At 39.4% G+C, this 23,255-nt stretch overlaps 1 protein-coding gene across 1 annotated transcript; it reads left to right on the forward strand.

Moving 5' to 3' along the window:
* Nucleotides 1-687: 687 nt before the first annotated feature.
* Nucleotides 688-22,534, forward strand: aldh1a3 (aldehyde dehydrogenase 1 family, member A3). Its single transcript, XM_053427447.1, has 13 exons — nt 688-802; nt 902-1,006; nt 1,667-1,807; nt 3,854-3,983; nt 6,788-6,849; nt 13,516-13,644; nt 14,140-14,253; nt 15,089-15,191; nt 17,139-17,323; nt 19,076-19,240; nt 19,405-19,562; nt 20,557-20,631; nt 20,732-22,534. The coding sequence occupies exons 1-13, from the start codon at nt 710-712 to the stop codon at nt 20,799-20,801; spliced, it is 1,530 nt and encodes a 509-aa protein (XP_053283422.1). The 5' UTR covers nt 688-709; the 3' UTR covers nt 20,802-22,534.
* Nucleotides 22,535-23,255: the final 721 nt, after the last annotated feature.

The raw sequence follows: 23,255 nt of genomic DNA on the forward strand, positions 1-23,255 counted from the left end.
GAGAGAGAGAGAGAGAGAGAGAGAGAGAGAGAGAGCGAGAGAGAGAGAGAGAGAGAGAGAGAGGGAGAGAGAGAGGGGGAGGGGTGAGTTAATCAATGTGTTGTGCTTATTGCTCCACAAATTAGGATTTTACTCATGTGAGAGTGTGAAAAAAAAAAATCCACACAATGTGAAACTCTTTTGGCTCATTATGAAACTGTAGTGGGTCAGTGGACGACAGCTGAGGTGATCCTTTAATGTGGCCCAGGACACATTTGTGGTCACTCTTATAAAACAATATGGCTTAACCCAGACCTCTGAATGTGACCTGTGGGATTGGATCTCAAAGGTGTCTTTAATGTATCATGGACATGTTCCCGCCTGAACTAAGAGCTGTCTACTTAACATGATACATATGATGAATATGATGAATATGATGAATGTGATGAATATGATGAATATGATGAATATGATGAACAAGAAATATATGATGAACATGATACATATGATACATATGATAAACATGATGAGCATGATGAGCATGATGAGCATGATGAACATGGTGGAACTAGCAGGATGTTTGCAGTCTCCCTCTCAAAAAAGGGCTCCTGATACTTGACAGGGGCGGAGCTCTGAGTGAGGAGGGAGGAGTTCCACGTTCTTCTAAATAAATGCAGAGGACGAGTTGACGGTGTGGGACTCGCGGAGCAGACTCAGAGGTGACCTCAGGATGGCACAGAACGGAATAAAAGAGAATGGAGTGACTGAAGGAATCCCTGCCCTGCCTCAGCCTGTCCCTGTCCAGGACGTCACTCACACTAAGGTAAGTGATGGTGGTGGGCTTAGTGGACTGTCCAGCCTTACAAGCTTAATCTGAATGTGCTGGTGTTAAAAATCACTTGTCATCAAACACGCTCCACAGATTTTTATCGGCAATGAGTGGCACACATCCTGCGCGGGAAGGACGTTCCCCACCTTCAACCCGGCCACAGGCGTCAAGATCTGCGACGTGGAAGAGGCCGACAAAGTAAGTAAGCCTCCACTGAACTGCTCTTCTCCAGGCTATCTATAATAATAATAATAATAATATTAATAAGAATAAGAATAAGAATAAGAATAATATTATTATTATTATAATAGGGCATACCTGAACACGTTACTAGTGAATTATACTTGTATAGAGATTATTGGCTGCTTTGGCTCTTTTTTTGTTGATTTTTGAAATATATTTTTCTCCTGCCAAACTTTAATTTGAATACCTTAAAGACTAAACTAAATAAATATGAATGTTTTTGCCAAATTGGGCCCCCATATTATCGACATTAGTATATAAATTATATTTATATAGGATATTATAGACAAGTAGTTTTATATCCACAAAATATATTTTACAATGAGGTTTTGCTTTTTGCTTTTTGCTTCAGAACAGTTTTCATAAAGAAAGGTAACATATGCCTACAAAAACAAGCTTTTTCATAAATAATTGTCAGCCTGCTATCAATACAAGCACTCACCTAGTCTTATACTGTTTCCAATTCCTCTAATACAGGCCTAGTTGAGAACTGAAAACTGGCCTTGAAACTTTTAGTAAAAGCCATTCTGTGGGTATATTTGTCAGATTGTTTGTTTACTATAGCCGGTTGCTGTCTTTATGAAACATATTTAACACATGTGTCGTCCTATGCAGGAAGATGTGGACAAGGCGGTGGAGGCAGCCAAGGCGGCCATGAAGAGAAGCTCTCCATGGCGGAAAATGGATGCGTCCAGCCGTGGGAGGCTGCTGCTCAAACTGTCCGACTTGATAGAGAGGGACAGACTCCTGCTGGCGGTGGGCTCTTTCCCAGTAACTTTTAGGCAAAAGCAATGTTGTGTTTTCTGTAGACAGCTGTAGCATAAACAGCATAGATGAACGTGACCGATGTGTCTGAACTTTTAAACTCCACACCTATAGTTACCAGTCTGACCTAGGCCAGGCCGAAATAAAATAGTGTTTGGTTGGTTTCTTGAAAATGAAATGGGTTGATGAATTTGCATTCATTTTGAAAAGATGAACCCTGACGAAGCCCTTTTTGGCTCTACTTTAGAGAAATCTGGAAGTAAATGACTTAAAGGATAATTTTGAAAGACTTTGTTACATATAGCAATTAAGTTGCACACTTGAACCAAAATGCCCCTCGTCTCGACCTCCCATTCCTAGTGTGTAGAATAATCTGTAGCAACTTTCAAATAATGTAATAATGTGAGAGGCCCTCATGATGGACACCATCGAGGAGGACAGTGATTATTATTTTCAGGTGATTTTACACAAAACAAAAACATCATTATGAATATTGCATTTATTTCTGCCATCGGGTCCCCTTTAATCCTGTTCACTGGAACTTTAATTAAAATCATTGAGTTACTTAAATTCCAAAACTTAAAACACAATATTTTTTATAATTTGGGGTATTATACTTTTCCCCATCATATATGATGACCATTATATATTTTAAAATATTTAATTGTGCTTATATGATATCAATGTGGGGAACATCAAAGCTTACAGTGCTTTAGTAAATGTACGTAGCGATTTCTTTATCATTCTGAACACACTTCATTATCTTTACTGAAAAGTTCATCATTAAGGAATTACAGTCACAGGCTGTGTTTCTTTTTTCAATGTTAGATGTGCTTCAGATTTATTCAATCCTTTCATTATAGATCTCAGTAAGTACGGCAATTACTGTTTCATGAGCAACAAAACTATGGGATTTTCCTGCAGCTGTCCATATGCTGTAATGACATTGACGTATTCGCATGGGACTTGCCTATAATATAGCATGACATCATGACACTGTGACCCCACCCTCTCCTTGTGATGTTGCGCTCCCTCTCCTCCAGATATATTGTTTGGAGTGAAGTCCCTGTTGCTGTGCCTTCTCACTCTGTTTCGCTGCCAGCTTGCATTTAAGACTTAGATCTGTAAATGAGCTCTTACAGATGTGAGTGAAGTAATAACACCAGATTGCATGTGACTGGTGATTGCAAACATGCTCTGGAGAGCTAGTGTGCAGGCTAAGGCTAATTACACTAAAGTCCCAGATATGTTTGAGGAAATAAGGTCCAGATTCAGGCCTTTTGAAGGTACAGGGAAGTTGTACAGTGGTTTCAGAGCCTCCAGTCTTATCTCTTCTTCTCTCACAATGAAATAAAAGTAACTCCCGCAATCATGGTGGAAATGAGGAGGCTACACAATACGTCGTAAATCACGTCTAACACATTCCGACATATTCATTATTATGTAATATAATTGTAAACTCAGTTTAACATGCTGAAATTGGCCTCTTGCAGTTGTACATGGCAGTGGACAACTGTGGCTGAAATCTTACTGCACCACCCTTGGCTCCTCATAGAAACTGCCTTGCCAGCGGCTTCACCCTCATACAGCTCACTCCCTTTGTACAGACCCTAAATTAATTCACCACCATCGCAGTAATTGTTATTATATCTGGAACGGTATCAAGTCACAATAATAAAATCGTTGTAGATGGCAACCAGTAACTTAATGGGCAGCTGTGCAAGAATGGGCCTGGAAGCTCCCAAAGATTATGAATAATTATTTAAGGATCAATATGATTTATTACAACATTTGTCCAATATTTATGTCACCCAAAGAAACTGTTGAGATCTTGAAAGCATTATCAGAGACACTGGAAACAACGCAACAGTTTAACCAGATTCTCTGGGTAGGATCAGACTCTGTGTTGTGTATCTAGATATGATGTAAACCTGATTATATTCATGCCATGTAGTAATGTGTGTCCACAATGAGATCATTAACTGTGCAATAACAGGGACACATTTCTTTGTTTCTTCTGTCTTCTTGATTCCTCAGACCCTGGAGACTCTAGACACAGGGAAGCCTTTCCTGCAGTCCTTCTTCATTGATCTGGACGGCAGCATCAAAACCCTTCGTTACTACGCAGGCTGGGCTGACAAGGTTCATGGCAAGAGTCTGCCTGTGGGTGAGTGTGTGTCATCTGCTTCTAACCTGTAGGAATTTTAACAAACAACATTGTTATTAATGGCCAAATGGCCTGTGGAGTATCAGAAAGGGTTTGACCAGTGTGTTTTCTCCTTTAGCCACAAAGACCTGAATATACTATATATATATATACATATATATATACGCACATACACATATCACTGTGTATATTATAAGCAGATCTGTTCCGTCCGATGCACGTGAGACAGACGACGAGACAAACTCAGCTGACATGCCTCTTGATAGTTTTGACTGGATTCAAAGTAGTTTAGTGTGTCCCACATCACAACATTATTTGTTGTGAAAACACTTTACCCTAATTTGACAGACTACATTAGTAAATTGAGCTCTCAAATTAATAATGTGAGTTATCATGTGCGTAAATTAGTAATTTCTTCTCCTAAACTAGTTAACTCCTGACATTGCAGGTAAATAAATGTGTCTTTTAAAAATACTGCTCTCTTCTTTAGCTGCAGGAGCTGAGGCTAAAGTTTGGAAAGAGCTGTCAAGCAGTAGTGGTTTGGTTTTGTGGGATCTAGAATTAATAATGATAAAAGATCGACTCTTTTTTCTAACGACATGCAACATTTTTCCACATGAATAAATAAATCTAGATAATTAAGAGCGGCACAAGATAATTAGTAGTGCACATGATGGCCCGGACACATTTTTCTTGTTCTTGCACATGCCAGGGAATCCGTAACAAGTGGACCATTGGGAAACAAGTTAATTACTCCAGAGCAAGTGACTTGTCCTGAGGATTGTCCTCAGCCCTGGGTGGTATCGCATTCAGCCTCTTAATACTTCCCCCCTCTTGTCACAGCCTACTTTGCTACTTGTCCGCTGCTGCAGGACAGCAGATAGACAAAACACGCTTGCCTTTTCCTCCTGATTACATCCCAATCGGGTGGTGAGAGACGCACGGCATGTCGGGACAAAAGGAAGAGGAAGAGAGTGAGATAGTGATCAGTGAGGTGCAACAGTCTGTGAGGATTAACAATCAGCGTTGGCTCAGTTATCGCCCAACCGGCAGCCACTCAGCCAGTAATCCCTAGTTTTATACTGCCTTAGTGACAGAGCTAATGCTGCTAAACAACTAATTTCACTTTTATTTAATGTAGATGAAACCAAAGTAGACATTTTTATTATTTGACAAGGGAGAACAGTCTAACTGCTGTTATGTGGTGGAAAAATGAATAAAGGCTCAAACCTCGACTCTGAATTTACTCACTATTTTTAGTGCATCGGACTTGCATAAAAAATAAATAAATAATGCCTGATATGTGTCCATCACCTTAACTCCAACATTAAAAATATTAGAAATAAGGTTTAATGTTACATTTCTACTATCTTGAATTTCCAGTCAACATCGTTATCAGTAGGGACTAAGCCAGTCAACAGATTGAGACAGACAATTTTTTTTCCCCTTGTATTCCATTTATTCTTCATACCAGAAGATTTGGTCACTTAAATTCATTGTGCTGACAGTGGCAGAATTATTGCGTATACGGACACAATAAGAGGCTGCTTTTATTTTGTTTTTGACAGAACTCAGAAAACAGCAATTGGTAGCTTAGTTTGACTGAAATCGGAACCTTTAATTTCACAAAACTACAAGACTAGAAAAATCCTCTGAATGTTGTTTTCTCTTTAAATTGACTAATGTGTTTAAAGGAATTATATATATAAATATATATATATGTATAATATTCATTACCACCAAACAAATGCTTCATGAGCCACATCTCCTCTCTCTCTTACAGTTCTCAGCATATTGTTGCTCATACAAACTATGGGTATTTGGAAGCCCAATGAATGAGACCGCTAAGCGTACCAGAAGCACAACTGAATAAGGTTCTCCTGTGTAAAGGAAAGCTACTGAAATAAGAACAATTCAGCTAGATGCCATACAAACATGGTAAAATGGATCTGTCGCGTCTCATCCGTAGTTTAGGGTTAGGGGCTATCGGGTGACAGGTGTGTTTACAGTGTTTTCTGAAATACGTCACAGTGTGAAAAAGGGCTGAAAAGTGGGTCCACCTGGGTGTCACAGCTGATGGGAGTAGGAAGCATCTCGCTTTTTAAATGGAAGCGTTTCAAAAAGTTTCACATAGAGGGATTCACATGCACTATCATGAACGTGTGCCTGGGCTGACTGATAGAACAGAGATCACAACACGCACGGATGGAGTAGGACTTACTAGACTCACTGCTTGTGACGCTGTTACTTCACTGTACCTTTATATAGACATAGCTGTTGGATGCTGTTTTAATGATTGAAATATTATGCAACATTAAATAAATAAACTTTCTGTTTCCTTTGCAGAATTTTTTTTGCTCTAACCATCATGTGAATTATTTCGGAAGTATTTCATTTAGGACAAATAGGTCCTCCAAATTATATGACAGCATATGTCTTTCTATGCAGTGCCACATTGAAGCATTTTCTGATCTGACACCTCAGTCTGCAGTAAAATAGCATATGTTATGATGAGGCAGTATTATACTTCAGGTTTGTAAACATCTTTGGTTAGGGTGAAAATGAGTCCTCAGTTCAAGTTAGAAGGCCTTAGTCATCATGGTTACAGTAAACACATGGTTAAGGTTCTCGGTGATGGTTTAGCAAACCTCCCCCTGTGCTGGTCTAGCTACAGGTGAAGCAGAGCACACTTAGAATCAATCCCACTCACACCCATCAGCGATGCTGGTTGTGATCTCTGTGAGTGGAACTTGCAATATATTACATCAGACTGATTGTTCTGTTTCTGTGTTTTTTTGTTACAGATGAAAGCTTCATGTGTTTAACTAAACACGAGCCTGTTGGCGTCTGTGGAGCCATCATTCCTGTAAGTCCAGGGGGGATCTGGTTTCAATTTATGAACAATAATGTTTAATATAAAATTTGATTACTGTTTAGATTCTTTGACTTAGTGTGAAAAGGATTGAATGTAACACATATACACTGGGTACATATGGTAATGGAATGTAATACATACTATTTTGGACTATACTGTTATAGTGAGTGTTCCTCTACTTGAATCTTTGTGATCTCCATTTTAAGCATAGACCTTACAGAGTGAGGACATTTTTGGAACGTGAGGTAATTTGACTGATCCCCACTTTTTCAATGGGCTGTTATTAGGGTTAAGACTTGGTTTTATAGGGGTAAGGGTTAAGGTTAGAATTATTTGGTGTTAAATTCCTTCTGCTTTGGGTTTGCTGCTAACACAGACCTAATACACGGAGTAGTCTATGCAGATACTGACAACATTTTAATTCATTACTTCCATTCCAAAAACATAGTTTTATTAAAATGCCACCTAGCCCGGGGCCGACACCCAGGGAGCCGTGCACAGCTCCACTATGTCCGCTTACAGTGATCACTTGGGGTCCTTTCATACAAGTTTGGGCCGTAAAAAATGTACATTATAAAATGTTGTCGGCTCTGTCAGTAATCTACGCTCCTCTCTGTGTCTCTATTATTTGCACTATGCACTGCCGACCGAATCGAACAAAACCTGTTTAGTATTAACAGTTGTTTTTATCTCCACCATGGTTATGATCCATTCGTAACCATAAACCAGACGTTTTATTTATCTTGACCAAACCTTAACCATTGAAGAAGCAAATCAAAAAAACATGGCTGATGTGATTTTTCAATAGCGGATGCTAGAATGTACTCAAACATTTCACTTAAGTAAAACTACTAATAAAAAGACAACAAAACACTTAAGTATAAATATAAGTAACACATTAACTTTTTCTACTTGAATAAAAGTAAGTAAGGTCTTGCTTTTAAATATACTTGAAGTTACAGTATTAGAATTGAAAGTACTTGCCTAAAGTAGCCGATTTCCTAATGTAACAACCTATTACGTCATCAACTGTGTCTGCTGTATATTTGGTTTAATACAAGGAACTTACTACTATTAAAAAAATAAAAACAAAATCACCCAATACATTGTCAGAATGCATAGGTAGAAAGAACAGATATTATGATACTTGGTGTAGGTAAAAAAAAATACACTAGAATAAAATAGAGATACGTGAAGAGTGTACGTATGTACAGTAATGAAATGTGTGTAGTTTTTTACATCCAACCCATGCAGATAGTGATGTTTAAAAAGCAGGGCAGCAGATGACTGATAATGCTGAACTTAAGTTGTAGATGGCAGTCATGTCCTTTATTGGACAAAAAGCTGGTCTGAGATCTGAGATCAATGCCACTTCAGTGTCATCTAATTGACGTCTATTTTTAGGCATAACAGTTTGAGCCAGTCTTGCTTGCCTTGCTGACAGATATGTTAAAAAAAGAAGTTGCTGTGCCTTGGAGATACTATTCCAGATGCTGTATTGAAACCCCTGCAGCTTAACTTTCCATAAAAGCACTTATCATGAATGTGTAGTGCTGCACTCATTTGAAATGCACCGTGTGCATGTGAGAATGAAATGAAACCGTGCGTACCAGAAACCTTATCTTAATCTTTGCTCTCCCTAAACAAGACCTTGTCTCTGCTAAACCCTTTAGGGCTGTTCTTACAGTCACACAGTCTCAATCCTGTGCTGCTTGGATTAACTTTCAAACACTGGAATATATGTTTTTTCTTCTTTTGATAATAACTTTGTCAGATATAGGGTGGGGTAGTGTTTGGGGTTTCACCGTATCGTGTTTCACTTTGTCGTAGATACAAGAGTGCAATTTCGACATCGTGACAGAATAGAGCCATTCAGTTTATGTCTTTGAACATAGGTCTGTAACCTCTAATGTTGCTTTGGCAACAAAGGAACAAAACGGCTGTTGTTTGACATGGGAGATTATATCATAATAGTGAAATTTATACTGAAGATCGTTGTGTTATTACTGAAAGTACTGCTGGCACACACACACCACATGAGTCATTGTCAGAGGAAAACAGGAAACCTTTCTCCCGACTAGTGATCCAAAGATCCCTTAATGGTGCTGAGTGTTTCCAAAGTGTTGTAAAAGTTAACAATGCCTAAACAATAAACATGCAGCACTCAGATATATTGCTGTCTAATTTGGGTTTGAGTGCCCAATTACTTGTCCACTGGGTTCCAACAAGAAAATGGACAACTGGAAAATGAATTACTTCTTTTTCCAGACTTGTTTACTTTGAATCATCTCCAGTCCTAATGATTTATATCTCGTTTTATTGTCTTGCATATTTTCTCCATACCAACATCCAAGTGATTTAACTGGAAAAACCAAAGCACTAATGATGCGTGTGTTATTTGCATTATTAGTCCCGGTGTTTGCTGGTTATCATTATTTTCATATAGATTAGAACAGTCACAGTTACATATAAACTTGAATACATATGTCAGGTCATCGGAATCCTAGAATCTCACATTCTTCCATATACACATTTGTGTGTTTTACAATTAGTATTATCTAGAATTTACACCTGCCTATTGCTTTGTTTCAGTAGCCACATAGTCAAGACCAGATTTCCAACTGGACAAAGCAGGCAACTACTATAGCCCAGCACTTCATAGGGCTATCCAAAGCCAGGTTCCCTGTGTAGCAATTAACTTCTGGTAAGGTGATGACTTGTAACATCAACCCACCCACTGCTTATCCATTGGTGGCAGCAAGTTAGGCAAGGAAACAAGTGAAATGTGTGTAATGATCCTCCAAAATCATTGGTTTGGACCTCAGTCTTTAGTCATGTGGTGGTTCATACCTGATGGTATCCTGGTTTTGTCTTCCAGTATCACAATTCTAGTTTGTGTTGTGGTTTCAGGATTGCTACACCCCTGCCAAATATCTGTCTCAGGCCAGATTAGATATAAGATCTCTTCATTGTGTTCTGTGTCTGCTCCATGGACTCCTTCTAAGAAAACGTGGAAGAAATGCATCTAGGCGGTGTCCTTATCAGATGCCTGAATCCCCTCAGAGGTTTCTAGTCCTAGCTCCTTCTGGAAGTTCAAATTCCCCACTCTTTCCTTAGGGGGAACATGAAAAAAGGCCACCCTGATGTGAGGCCGGTGTGAGGATAAGACCCTTGTAAACCAGCTTTGCCAGGTTTGTCATCACCACCACTTCCCGGTACAATGCCTACATTACTGCATACAGAAGTGCTGGCCAACAATGTATAAACGGATACTTTTGCAGTAAGTGTGTACGGGGGTCTGCATTGGTACACACTGAATGCAGTGCATTGCCATGTGTTTGCAGTCTTAAGTCCAACATGAAAAAAGATTTATGCCTTTTTCTGCCTAAATAGCTTATGCACGCTATCAGACTTACTGCCAGCCATATAAATGGAGACATTCAGTGTAAAACCTTAAAAAAAGCAAAAAACTCATCTGGATACTGAGTGACAAAGCTGAGCTTTAATCAGTCTGGGTGGTAACTGTCTGATCATGTTTTCCCCTCAGGGCTTTCTATAGCTATACACACTTCGGTACAAAAAAATTGTATATTCAGCTGGACTTGGCAGCTCTTCGTACCAGCCCTTGCATTTTTGCTGTCATTGATTCTGTTCATACATGGTCGAACTGAAGCAAATGGCCCGAAGAGACCCCCTTGGCGCTTTCATGGTTTGCCAGATTTGTTCATGTTGCAGAGTCAGACAGTGGAATCTCTGTTTGTTAGCCTGTTAACCTTGGAAATTATACATGCTGCCTGCATGACTTTGTCTTAACTTTGCTTAACACCTTTGTGTCTGCTGGTGTTTTGTTTGTTGATTTGAATAAATCAGTTCATCTCCAGGTAATTTGTTATTTCTATTGCTGTCCTGATACAAGGTTGATACAAGGTTGATACAATACACTAGTTGGTCGATTTTTGCTTTTTTGGCTGGACCGGTGATGGTCCTGCATCCCTAACGTCCATGTGTAAGTTAAAGAATGAGTGAGTGAGTTGAGTTTGTGATGAAGTTACACCATTGGTTGGGAGAGTGTTTAAAGTTTCCCCAATAGCTGCTACTCTATCAAAATGAACTGGTTCAATCAGTTTATATTACATTACCAGGGGCCGTTTAAAGGCAGCAAAGTAGTTGCTACATACACATTGCAAAAGAAAAAATAAGGGAACACATTATAACGCCAAGTCAGTTAATTTTTTGTTCTATAGTGTCCTTGTCACTCCTGGTAGCATGAGGTGGTACCTGTAGCCCTATCAGGTTGCTCAGGTAGTCCAGCTCCTCCAGGATGGCACATCCATACAAGCAGTTGCAAGAAGGTCTAATGTGTCTCCCAGCTCAGTCTCAAGAGCATCGACGAGATACCAGGAGAACGGCCATTACACAGGGCGGGGCCATAGAAGGGCAGCAAACTCTCAGAAGGACCGGTATATGCTCCTCTGTGCAAGGAGGAACCGGAGGGGCACTGCCAAAGGCCTACAAAATGAACTCCAGAGGGCTACTGCTGTGCATGTTTCTGACCAAACTTTCAGGGCTAGGGCACAACGTCCTACAGTTTGACATCCACCCATGCTCATAGCCCAGGACCATTCAGCTTGATTGACATTTGCCAGAGACCACTTGAATTAGCAGGTTTGCCCCTGGAGCCCTGTTCACTTCACAGGTGAGAACAGGTTCACACTGAGAACATGTGACAGGCATGAAAGAGTATGGAGACACTGTGGTGAACGTTGTGCTGCCTGTAACATCATCCAGTATCATTGGTTTGGAGTGGGTCAGTGATGGTCTGGGGAGGCATATCCTTGGAGGGTCACACAGACCACCATGGCATAGCCAACGGTACCATGACTTTTGTTAGGTAGCAGGATGTAATCCTCAGAGCAATTGTCAGGCCTTACGCTGGTGCAGTGGGCTCAGGTGCAGGACAATGCCTGGCCTCATGTGCGTTGCCATAGCTGTAGGCACTTCAAGGATGACGAATGCATATATGCCATTGACTTGCATTCACGTTTCTCCAGCCTGAACCCGAAAAAAAAATTCTGGGACATTATGTATTGGTGTATCCGTCGCTGCCAAAAACCACCACAGGCTGTCCACGAGCTCACTGATGCCTGATCTGGGTCTGGGAGGAGATCCCAACACACCATCCGTTGTCTCATCAGGAGCATAATGCCCAGACGGTGTCAGGGGCGCACAGGCAAGCGGAGGCCATACACACTACTGAGTCACATTATGAGTTCGACCAGCCTGTGATTTCAAATTTGCACTTTGATTTCGGTGTGATTTTTTAATCCAGTCCTTAAAAGGGTTGATGATTTTGGTTTCCATTGAGCATTGTTTCGTCACTTTGTTGTCAATGAATTCCACAATATACATCAGTTTAGATTTTCAACATGAATATTTTGTTCATTGAGATCCTATGAACAATTAGGTGACTTGTCACACCCATTTAGCTTCTTCTTTCAAAAAAGCAGAGCAGGCTATTTTTTGGACGAATGTTTCCATCTTTCCAGAGAAGGAAGTCAAGAGTGCTGTCTTGTAAACAAGGAACTGATCTATCTCTGAGTAGCTGAGCAGAATGTAACTCTAGACCTTTGCCTTATTTAGTAATCATTGATCTATGAATATTAAAATTCGCTCCCTCTCCACCAACACCTCATCTCTTACCTGCACCTCATTTGCTCCTCAAACACAATATTGTCTTCTTTACAGTCTCTGTGTTAGATACAGCAATTGTGTATTGAGTATTCAGCTTGACCATTTTATCAAACAGCTAATAATGTGTAGCTAATGTTAGATAAACCTTGGTCCTAATCACCTTTCAATATACTAAGAATGTGCTATACTGGCTTCTCCTCTCATTGGTCAAATTAATTTTTGACCACTGAGATTTTTTTATGGAAATTGTCAGCCATGGTTTGGAATATTTTGCTCATGATGGGTCAAACCTCTTGGTTAAAGGAGTTAGGGAAAGTGTCTTTAACTTTAGGTGATTTTGTCAAATAACTGGTTTTGGTCTAATCTTGTTAAAGTGATACACACAAATCAGCAACACATACAGTAAATTGAGTCAAAACAATTCTTATTTCATATGCCATCAGCTTTATGTAGCTTAAAGCTTTATATTTTGGCAAGATAGTGTATCCTATTACTTTCTTATTATGCTAGTGTGCCCTGCACTCTTGTGGCCTGAAATGTGCACAACACCAAAAGCTTGATTCACCAAGAAAGACACACCACTGGATACGATGAAGCAACGAAACAATGCTGCATTTACGGACCCCACATAGGTCCTTTGGACAAAGCCACATGATCATTGAGAGAAGCAGGATGCCAATGGGAATTATGTCACATACTTTCAGTCTCTGCTAGAACACATTCATGGTGTAATTATATACATGCAATGTGAGGAAAGTATAAAATCTGAAGAAAGTACATAGCCACACATTTGGCCTCGAAGCTCTTTCAGCAGTCATTGTTGTGTGAGGGATAGAATGATAATGACTATCTGACTCACTGTGCCACGCACCATAACCCTCTCACTTTCTGTGTCATCCAAAAGTGAACACACGTTTGAAAATGTTTTGGCAGTTGTCTTACCTTTGTTCTTTTTGTCTATGTCAGTGGAATTTTCCTCTACTGATGTTCACGTGGAAGATCGCACCGGCCCTGAGCTGTGGAAACACTGTGGTCATCAAGCCAGCAGAGCAGACCCCCCTCACGGCCCTCCACATTGGATCACTCATCAAAGAGGTCCGATGTTAGGCCCAACATGTGCAACAGGATTGATGCAAGCTGTGGCCTGAGAGAGCTTTAGTCTTTAAACATCTCATAGTCCTCTTCCTGAAAAGATTCTGGGCCTGTATTCTTAAAGAAAATCATGTTTCTTGGTGATTACACTGCTCTGCCTCTCTTGTGTCTGGGTAGTGACTGTACCCAGAAGGGGAGAAAATCTGAACCTGAACAGTTAGTGACTCCCAGAGCCCATTTTCTTTTCTAGCCATAACTGAGATGTCGGTGCCAACATACAAATAATTGTCAAATATAGTTCCATTTCATATAATGTTCTTGATGAAATATAATTACTGAACCACGACCCAGTCCTACCATGTGATTTGAAACATGACCACAAGCTTATATGGAGTCACATGGGGTTACATGTTTTAGACCTGTCTTTTGCTGCTCCATGACACATTAATTCATTGCTGCTTCCTGACATTAACATTACTCTCTGTGTTGTCATTTCAGGCAGGCTTCCCTCCTGGAGTTGTAAACATTGTTCCAGGGTTTGGTCCCACAGCAGGAGCAGCAATTGCATGCCACATGAACATTGACAAAGTGGCCTTCACTGGTTCTACTGAGGTATGTGCATGTATAAGTGAGCGATAGATACTCTCAAATACCTAGGTTTTGATGGATAATCCAACAGCTGTATGAATGGTGCACTGCTGCTCTCAACAAGTGAGATGTTGTGTTTTGCAGAGGAGAGATTCCGGTCAATTCTATAACTTGTGTGATGGAAGTTTCAGTATATGACAACTAAGTGAATATTTAGCTGTGTGCTATGTGATTAATCTATTTATCCAAAGTTGGTTGTGTTGGTAAGTTGGTGAGTCAACTACATTAACTAGTTTTTAATTTAAACATTACAGGAATTATCTTGGGGAACTGATTTCAGTCCTGCTTACATGTTGTTACACTTTGTGTCGACTAACTGGCCCAATACTGAAAGCAACGGTAGTGAATGGATTCGCTACAATGAGTTCTTGACACAAATACCTTTTAGTTTTGTCCTTGTCACTTGTCTTGCTGTCTTGTTGAAGTTGCCACTGCCAGGATGCTGTTAGTGATTGTGTGGATATGTGCAGTAACCCATCGTGACCAATCATCAACATGTTACTGCTCCCTTGTGGTGGTGCATAGCCCAAATACCCCTTAAAAAGGTTAACTAAAAGACACACATATTGGCTCCAACAACTTTATAATCAAAGTTACATTATGATAACAGTTTTGTTACAGCAGAGTTTTATTTCATTGTAACTCTTAGCTGGATCACAACCTGATTTAGACACCAGCACTAACACTCATTCCTGAAGACGCTCTGATTATGTTACTAATTATTTCGATTTTGTTATTGGTATTTCCCATAATGCATTAAGGTTTGATCCCTAATTGCTCTATACCATTATGTGTACAGGTCGGCCAGCTGATCAAAGAAGCAGCAGCCAGAAGTAATCTGAAGAGAGTGACTCTGGAGCTGGGAGGGAAGAACCCCTGCATTGTGTTTGCTGACTGTAACTGTGAGTAAACCTGCTCTTTATTTATCTCTTTTTAGCACTGTGTGTATTCTGCTCACTTTTATTACATTTATAATTTTTATATTTCCTTCCACTCATATTGAATGTTTCCTCATTATTACTTTTAATGATCTGTCTTTTTTGACTATTCTCTTGATTGGGGCAAAATTCCCCATTGTGGGACAAATATAGGATTATGTTAGCTTCAATATGAAATGGAAGAATCAATGCAAACATTGTGTTTTGATCGTTTAAGCATGGATTAGAGTAACAATATGACCTGTCATGTTGATATCCTTCAGCCCCAAGTGTTACTGAGAATTCACTCACAAATTTTTCTTCTGGGAATATGAGAGGGATTAGCTGTCTGGTTCACAATCTCTGATTGACTGTCCACATCTTGTAGAGATTTCACTCGGTCTGTTGCTGTTCTGTGGAAAGCTGTTTCCCCATTAACAAAAGAGAGAAAAGAACAAATAAAACAAAAATGAGTCACTCAGAGCTGTGCAGGTGGGATTAAGAATGGTGATGTCATCCTGTGCCTTTGGTGAGAAAAGTTACAAAATAAATATTATATATATAAATAACATTTTTAATTGAAATTAGAGATGTAGTAAGCCTGTTGTTCAAATACTGTAGCCCACGTATGACATCCCGCCTGCTTGTTCACACACAGTCCAGTCCTTGTTTCAAAGGTTATTTAACCACTTACAGTGACCAGTTTACATACATAAATCCACTACAAGTGAACACATGTTGAGAATGGTAAGCTATAGTCAACCAAACATCCAGCTAACTAGTAGCCTATCAGCGCACACCATTCCATGGATGCAGAAGGTTATAGCGAGTGTGGCATTAAGCCATACGTGTGAATGAACATAAGTAGTTTGTGTTTTGACTGATTTAATGTATGAAACAAATGAAGCCACATTTGAAACAACCACTCTGAGCAACAGTTGCAGTGCAGTTCAACCTCGCCTGGCCATGAACATATAGCTAAACTAGCTTTCATTTCCAGCTGCATTGCAAAATAGCTCAAGCTGTCCAATGTTAACAGGCTTTGCGATCTTTCTATGTAAATGCATTTTTACAAATCCCCTACTTCACCAAGGCCAGTCGTCACTTTCAATGCAACCAATTTGTGTTGCATTGAAAGATGCCAGTCCCCTGAATGTGCCCTTAAATTAAATAAATTCCCAGATTAGCATCAAACTACGGTCCCATACTGGATGCTTCCATCAAGTTTTGTCACAATCTGTCCAGGAGCTTTTGCGTAATCCTGCTAACAATGAGACAGACAAACAACAAGGGTGAAAACATGACTTCCTTGGCGCAGGTAGAAAAGAAACTGTCAGTTTGTGTTGTTCTGCCTTTTCGTCTCTACTAGTTAATGTTAGCTCGGTAGAAAATAATCATTCAATTCACAGTGCAGTTAACTAACACTAACCCTATTGTGTTCTTGCGTGCATCAGTTGAATAAAATCAATCAACACATCTTAATTGTCAATATGACAAACACAATCTTTTTTTTTGCTGTCTTCATGACATATACTTTAGTGAGTGTATATTCAACATCTTTTTAAAGTGTACATGAATTTTAATTGGATTATGTGACATGAAAACATTCTATTTACTCCTTTTTTTTAAAAGACATGGCAGTGTCATTCCTTTGTGCTCCCGTAGCACTACATCTATGTTTAAATACACATTGTGACTGAGAGGATGAAATAGAAGATCAAATAAGCCGAAGGAAATAATAAATTAAGGATTCAAAACATTAAAATTACAACCCTACAACCATCTCATCACATCCCCCGAACACAGGACAGGTTCAGGGTTGGTGGTTGTGGCCGAGCATGAAAAGGTGTAACTTTCTCCTGAAAAGGCGAAAGGTTTCCTGAAATGTTGAGGTGGATCTAACCCTTTGTGTATGTGCATGTGTGTCTTCAGTGCAGCTGGCTGTGGAGGAAACCCAGAAGGGAGCTTTTTATAACCAGGGTCAGTGCTGCACGGCTGCCTCACGAGTCTTTGTGGAGGAAAGTATTTATGGAGAGTTTCTACGTTGCAGCATAGAAAAAGCAAAGAAGATTGTTATAGGAGACCCGCTAGACCCGCAGACATCACATGGACCACAGGTAGGAACAAACAGAGCACCACAGAATACAAATCAACAAGTGCTGCCTGCAATGAGGGATTGTTTTACAATATTTAGGGGCAGTGAAACGAGTTGTGAATATTACACCTTTGAAGTTGACATAGGGTAACAAAGCATAAATTTGGTGGTGTTGTGTGTCTGGCCAAATGTCCAATATTCACTGTATTTTAGCTCGGATTTAGTTCTCTCCCATCTACTCAGGTAAATATGTAGTTATTTAGCTGCTCTAACACCTGTTTCATTCGCTGTGTGTGAGGTAGTTCCACAAGAACCAGTTCTCAAACATTTTGTACAAGTATAAATACCAAAACAAAAATTATATAAAGTAAAAGTACCACTTTGTCATTTTGCTGAAAGTAAGTACTTGCTTTTCACAACAGCAGTAGAAGGACTTGCGGAGTGTAGCCTATTCCATAATGTAACAATCTACTATAGTCTATATCATTAGAATGTCAGCTAATGTCTTTGAAATCCATTTTAGATGTTTCTTCGCCAGTGATGCTGCTTCTGCAGGAGTCGAGGACTAATGTTACCTGTTCACTGTTATAGGATCAGTAGAAACATTGTCAAAATATGAAAAACAATGTGAACATTCTACACGTTGCATTGTAAAAAAGGAGTAGAAAGTAGAGATATTTGCTGATTTATGCTGTGGAGTAAAAGTTAAAAGTACCTGAAAATAAATCTCATTAAGTAAAGTACAGATAAATTTAAATTTGACTTAACAAAGTAAATCAAATTTGACTTAACAAAGTAAATCAAAGCAGCTTTGAACTTAAATGGAGGTGGGCTGGTTAATCTGACATACATTTAATAGAACAATGCTGAAATCTTTTGTCACATCAAAAATACTATATTTAAAAAAAAACTTCCAGTTAAACATGCATCAAAAATAATAAAAGGTTTATGCTTTATCAGAAGTGTCTTTAAACATTGTTTTAAAGGTTTTACAAGAGAGATGACTGAGGATCAGAAGTAACTAGTTGGTTTGGGATATCTAAACCTGCTTAAATGGATAGTTCCCCAAAAAATGTGAATTCACTCATCATCTACTTACCACCATGCCGATGGAGGGTTGGGTTGGCTTGAGTCCACAAAACACTTCTGGAGTTTAAAGGGTAAACTTTTATTAGCCAAATCCGATACAATTTAGGTCAATAGCAACACACTTCAGATTTAATAAACAGCATAAAAACACAACATGCCTACTGCTCATGTGATGTCATCCAAGTATACGCATATTCGACTAAAAACTACGTCATTTACACCGTGTGTTTGGGGCAGGGCAGGTAATATTCAGTGGACATCAGTGGAGAAAGCAATGCTATGAGAGCAGTAACCGTGAACCAAATTCTGCTGTTCTACTGTTTAAATAGATGGTAGCTGCTTTAAAAAAAGCTACATCCAGTCACTCTCATGCATTTCTCTGGCCTTCTTTTAGGACTAGAGAATAACTCCAAATAAAGTCAGTAGTCACTGCTATGAGCAGCAAGTAACATCTATTCACCAGCATTTCCTATAGCCACATTTTACAATGAGCTCAGCCTATGGTGTAAACTGTCTAAACTGGCAAGAGATCCTTTTTAGGGATTATTTCTTAATTATTATAACGAGTGACACAAATAGAGACAGTCTCTCACATTGTCATTTTGATCCACAAAGTAGAGATTGTTCCCATATCATTAAACTGTATCCTTCCCTTGTCTACCTCTGTGCCTGATGCTGGCTGCAGATTGACCGACAGCAGTTTGACAAGATAATGGATCTGATTGAGAGTGGGAAGAAGGAGGGAGCCAAGCTGGAGTATGGAGGAGTCGCTGTGGGTGACAAGAGCCTGTTCATTCACCCCACCATCTTCACAGGAGTCAAAGACCACATGCGCATCGCCAAGGAAGAGGTTACAACTTATTTCAGTACATTACAAATAAAGCTGACATAGACAGGGAGGGGAAGGTGTCAGTGTCTGAGAGTTAGACATAGCAACAGATGAATTTAATTGCACAGTGTGACTCACCTCTCTGTATGTGTGACTGGTCTCTGCTTATTTCTTTGCCCTCTCAGATCTTTGGTCCAGTGCAGTGTATATTCAGCTTTAAGAGCCAGCAGGACGCCATAGAGAGAGCAAACAGCTCACAATATGGCCTGGTGTCAGCAGTCTTCACAACAAGCATCGACAGAGCTCTGTCTGTGTCTGCAGCCCTGGAGACTGGCACTGTGTGGTAAGTCCCCGCTCACTGTCCTGACACCAAGGAACAGGCTTTTATTTCCTTTTATTCATTAAATTCCACATTTCCATTCGATTTTAATAACACGTGTGAACTATCGCTGCTATGAGGGGCGGTCGCACCTGCTGAATGGACATTATACTTGATTTTTTCAACGATCCTTCTTGCTCCAACAATTTCTCTTATGCTTATTCACATAACATCTTCACTCAAAGGATTTAAGAGTCTTTAGTTGTATTGTGTCAATGCATAACTATTTATGTATCAATCCATTATCAGCTACGAGGAAACAACAAACTCAAGCAACAATAACAACAGCATATGAAAACAATTTGAGTGAAATCTAAAGTTGCATTCAAAGCCATGACTAAATTATGTATCAAACATATTTTATGCCTAAGGTGGCCTGTATATAAACCACACTGACAACAAGACAGCTTCCAGGATGAAGCCAATACAGCCTGCTCATCCCCTGGTGGCTGGCTGTAGTAAAGCTTTTAAATCCATGCACTAAACAAAAAAATACACAACAAATTATTATAGTTATTATCGTCATTATATGAAGTTCAGACCACAGTACAACTTGATTTAATTAGTTATTTGTTGCCATAAAAAAACGGGGGGACACTCATAATTCATAGCATGATTGGCTGAATGTGTGTATCGGCGTTACCTCCACATGGTGTCAAGATCACTGTACCAACATCCAGGATATTTTGGCTACATTTTGCTACAGTGGAAGGAAGCTCAGATATTTTCCATCTTTATATACAGTAATTGGTGTGGATGTAGCCTAAGACAGCATCAGTCGATCAACCAAATGCCCCAACATGTTCAAGAGACAAGGGCCTCTGGTGGGCGGAGTAATTATAACACAAAATCAGGTTATATTGGTATAAAGAAAGTCGTGTGGGACCGTCCCAACTTTATGCTGAGATAAAGACGGGGATAATGATCACTCTCTCTCTCTCTCTCTTTCTGTTTTGAGGATAAACTGCTATAACGCCCTTCACGTCCAGACACCATTTGGAGGGTATAAGATGTCAGGCACTGGACGAGAGCTGTAAGAACCATCACCATATCTTTGTGTTTTATGTTTTTCTCCCTTGTGGACTGCTTATTCCTTGACTTAACTGCCTCATGTGTTTTCTCTGTCCTCTCAGTGGAGAGTACGCGTTGGCTGAGTACACAGAGGTGAAAGCAGTGACCATCAAACTGAGTGAAACCATGTGAGATGAACAGGGAAAATCCAGTGCTGATCACTTCCCCTTCCGTCAGGCCACAACACGATTCTCTACAAGCCCCACATTCCCTTCTCAGTCATGCTCACAATGGAGACATCAGGTTTAAGCCAGTATATCACTCACTCTATACAGTATATCACAGCCCAATGATGGTTAACTGGGTTTTACTCAGCAGCTACAGTAATGTCACTACATACAACTGGTCATGCTCTATTTCACAGGTTCATATTTTTCTTTATATTTCTCAATAATTTATTTGGGTGTTTCCCAAGTGTGATTTGGTCCCACATTGACTATCAGGCCAATAGAGACATGAGCCCAGCTGGTACATTTGCAGATAATAATTCATGTCAACAAACTGCTGGCTTGACAGACAGAGCACAGCGGGTCAGCTGAACATGTTCAACACAACAATGCAACATTCCTAAAGGACATATTTCCAATTATAAATTGAACATTTACTTGGCTTTAAATGGGGCGGATATGATTTGGTTTTACCCTTAGTCAGTACCAGATTACAAAGTCGCATTTAACAAAAAGCACAAATAAAAAAAGTTGAAGAAACTGCAGATGGAGTTTAGCTAACTTGATAAGGCCTCCGCGCTCTTTCTCAAGCCATCCACTGCACCAGGTTTGATCGCTTCCAGTGGATGCTGAGAAGTCTTTATCTGTTGGTCCCAAAGAAGTTAGGTGATGTCTGTTTCTGCTGATAATTCAGTGTCTTGTTGTAATCCACTCCATCTCCATTGTCATGGAGTGCAACCCCCCAAACTTTTTGTCAGAAGTGACAACTAATAGTTATTGAAATACTATAAGATTACAACAAGTGAAGGACCTTTTGTTAGCTGATTAAGCCAATGGATTTTGTTTAAAGTTTTTTTTTAATCTTTAACTACTCTTTCAAAGGAGAATAATGAACCTTCAAGGTCAGCTGGTATGGCCCTTTATTGAGAAGCAGACCCATGGTTACGTTTTCCTTCCTGGAACGTTTCAAGCATCTGGATTTCCAGGACATGTCCTCTGCCCTGTGGAGACTAGGAGATTGGACGGTGTCTCTGAGGTTTTTCAGTGTCATGTCCACTGTCTTGATTTGCCTAAACCCCAAAGTGTTCAAAAATACTCAAGTAGTTAAAACATGGTGATTCTAATTTGCCTGCCTTGCCCTAGTGACATAAATAAATGCACAAAACATACTGATTAATCAAAGAGGATTTTGCATAAGAATTCCACTGATAAGTTCTATTTGTTAATCAAATCTGCCTACATGAGATAATGTGGGAAGTTTAAAGAATGAATATATATATACATATATTGTAAATTGTAATTAATATCTGTGGGATGAAAAGTCTACTTCTGTATTTCTAATTCTGAGCGCTGATTCTAACCAGGTGTAATAATACAATGATATGTTCTCTCTGCTGAGGGGAATGTAAGTTCCCTTTTAAATATTTGAAGGAACTGTGATTCTAAGGTAATATTTACCTTTCCAGTAAATACCTTAGTCGTGTAACAACAACAACGTCACACCATCATTCCATGGATAGTGTCAACTTTTTTTTAATATATATATTTGTGTGTGTGTGCGTGTGAGTGTGTAACCAACATATAATGTATGTTTGAGCGGTTGCTTATTATCTCACATGGAGTAAAAGTCTGTTTCTGTCTTTTCTCACGATAGTTTTGTATTGAAATAGAATCTTTGAATAAAAAATTTAAAAAACACACACATTGTGCCATTCTTTGCAGCTCGTTTAGAATAATGTATCTTACACACACACACACAGACACACACAGACACACACACACACACACACACACACACACACACACACACACACACACACACACACACACACACAGACAAACAGATATATACATACACACAAAATTGGATCTGGGGAAGAGTGATTCACATTTACTTGGTTGCCCTGATATGAAGGGACTTTCTATTTATTCCATAAACACAACATATATAGCATGGCCTGACATAACACATTTATTACTCATGAAGTTTACAAATGAACGCTACATTTAAATGACAGTAACTTTTAAGAATCATTTTGGTGTTAATATTAAGCTCACATAGGCTTTATGGTTTGATTAGTCTCGGTCAACTATAAATAAAAGGCTGAATGTGTGCTTTATGCAAATATCCAACTTAAAATCTCAGAGCTGGGGGGTCTTTTTTATTTGCCCCTTATAAAACCGGTAAATAATAATTATATAACTATTAAAAGACTGGCCTACTTTTTCAACCTCATCTCTGCAATGATGAATATCAGCTTCAGGATGGAAAAACGAGACGCTGTCTAATTAAAAAACAAACAATCTCCTTAATGTGGTGACAGCTCTGATCAAATGGGGAAGTACGTGGAAAACATGTATTTTCGGGCATGTGCGACAAGTTTGCAGTCAGAGCAGGGCTCGGAGGTTTTGTTTCAAC

The sequence above is a fragment of the Pleuronectes platessa genome, chromosome 1 (genome assembly GCF_947347685.1).
Source record: "Pleuronectes platessa chromosome 1, fPlePla1.1, whole genome shotgun sequence".
In the NCBI taxonomy this organism is placed as follows: Eukaryota; Metazoa; Chordata; class Actinopteri; order Pleuronectiformes; family Pleuronectidae; genus Pleuronectes; species Pleuronectes platessa.

What these genes read in the sequence shown, in the direction of transcription:
- aldh1a3 (XM_053427447.1), top strand. Translation starts at nt 710, where the DNA reads ATGGCACAGAACGGAATAAAAGAGAATGGAGTGACTGAAGGAATCCCT. An exon ending in TGTGTTTGCTGACTGTAACT is followed by an intron (nt 15,192 to 17,138) that starts GTGAGTAAACCT and finishes GTGTGTCTTCAG; the next exon opens with TGCAGCTGGCTGTGGAGGAA. An exon ending in CTGGAGACTGGCACTGTGTG is followed by an intron (nt 19,563 to 20,556) that starts GTAAGTCCCCGC and finishes TTCTGTTTTGAG; the next exon opens with GATAAACTGCTATAACGCCC.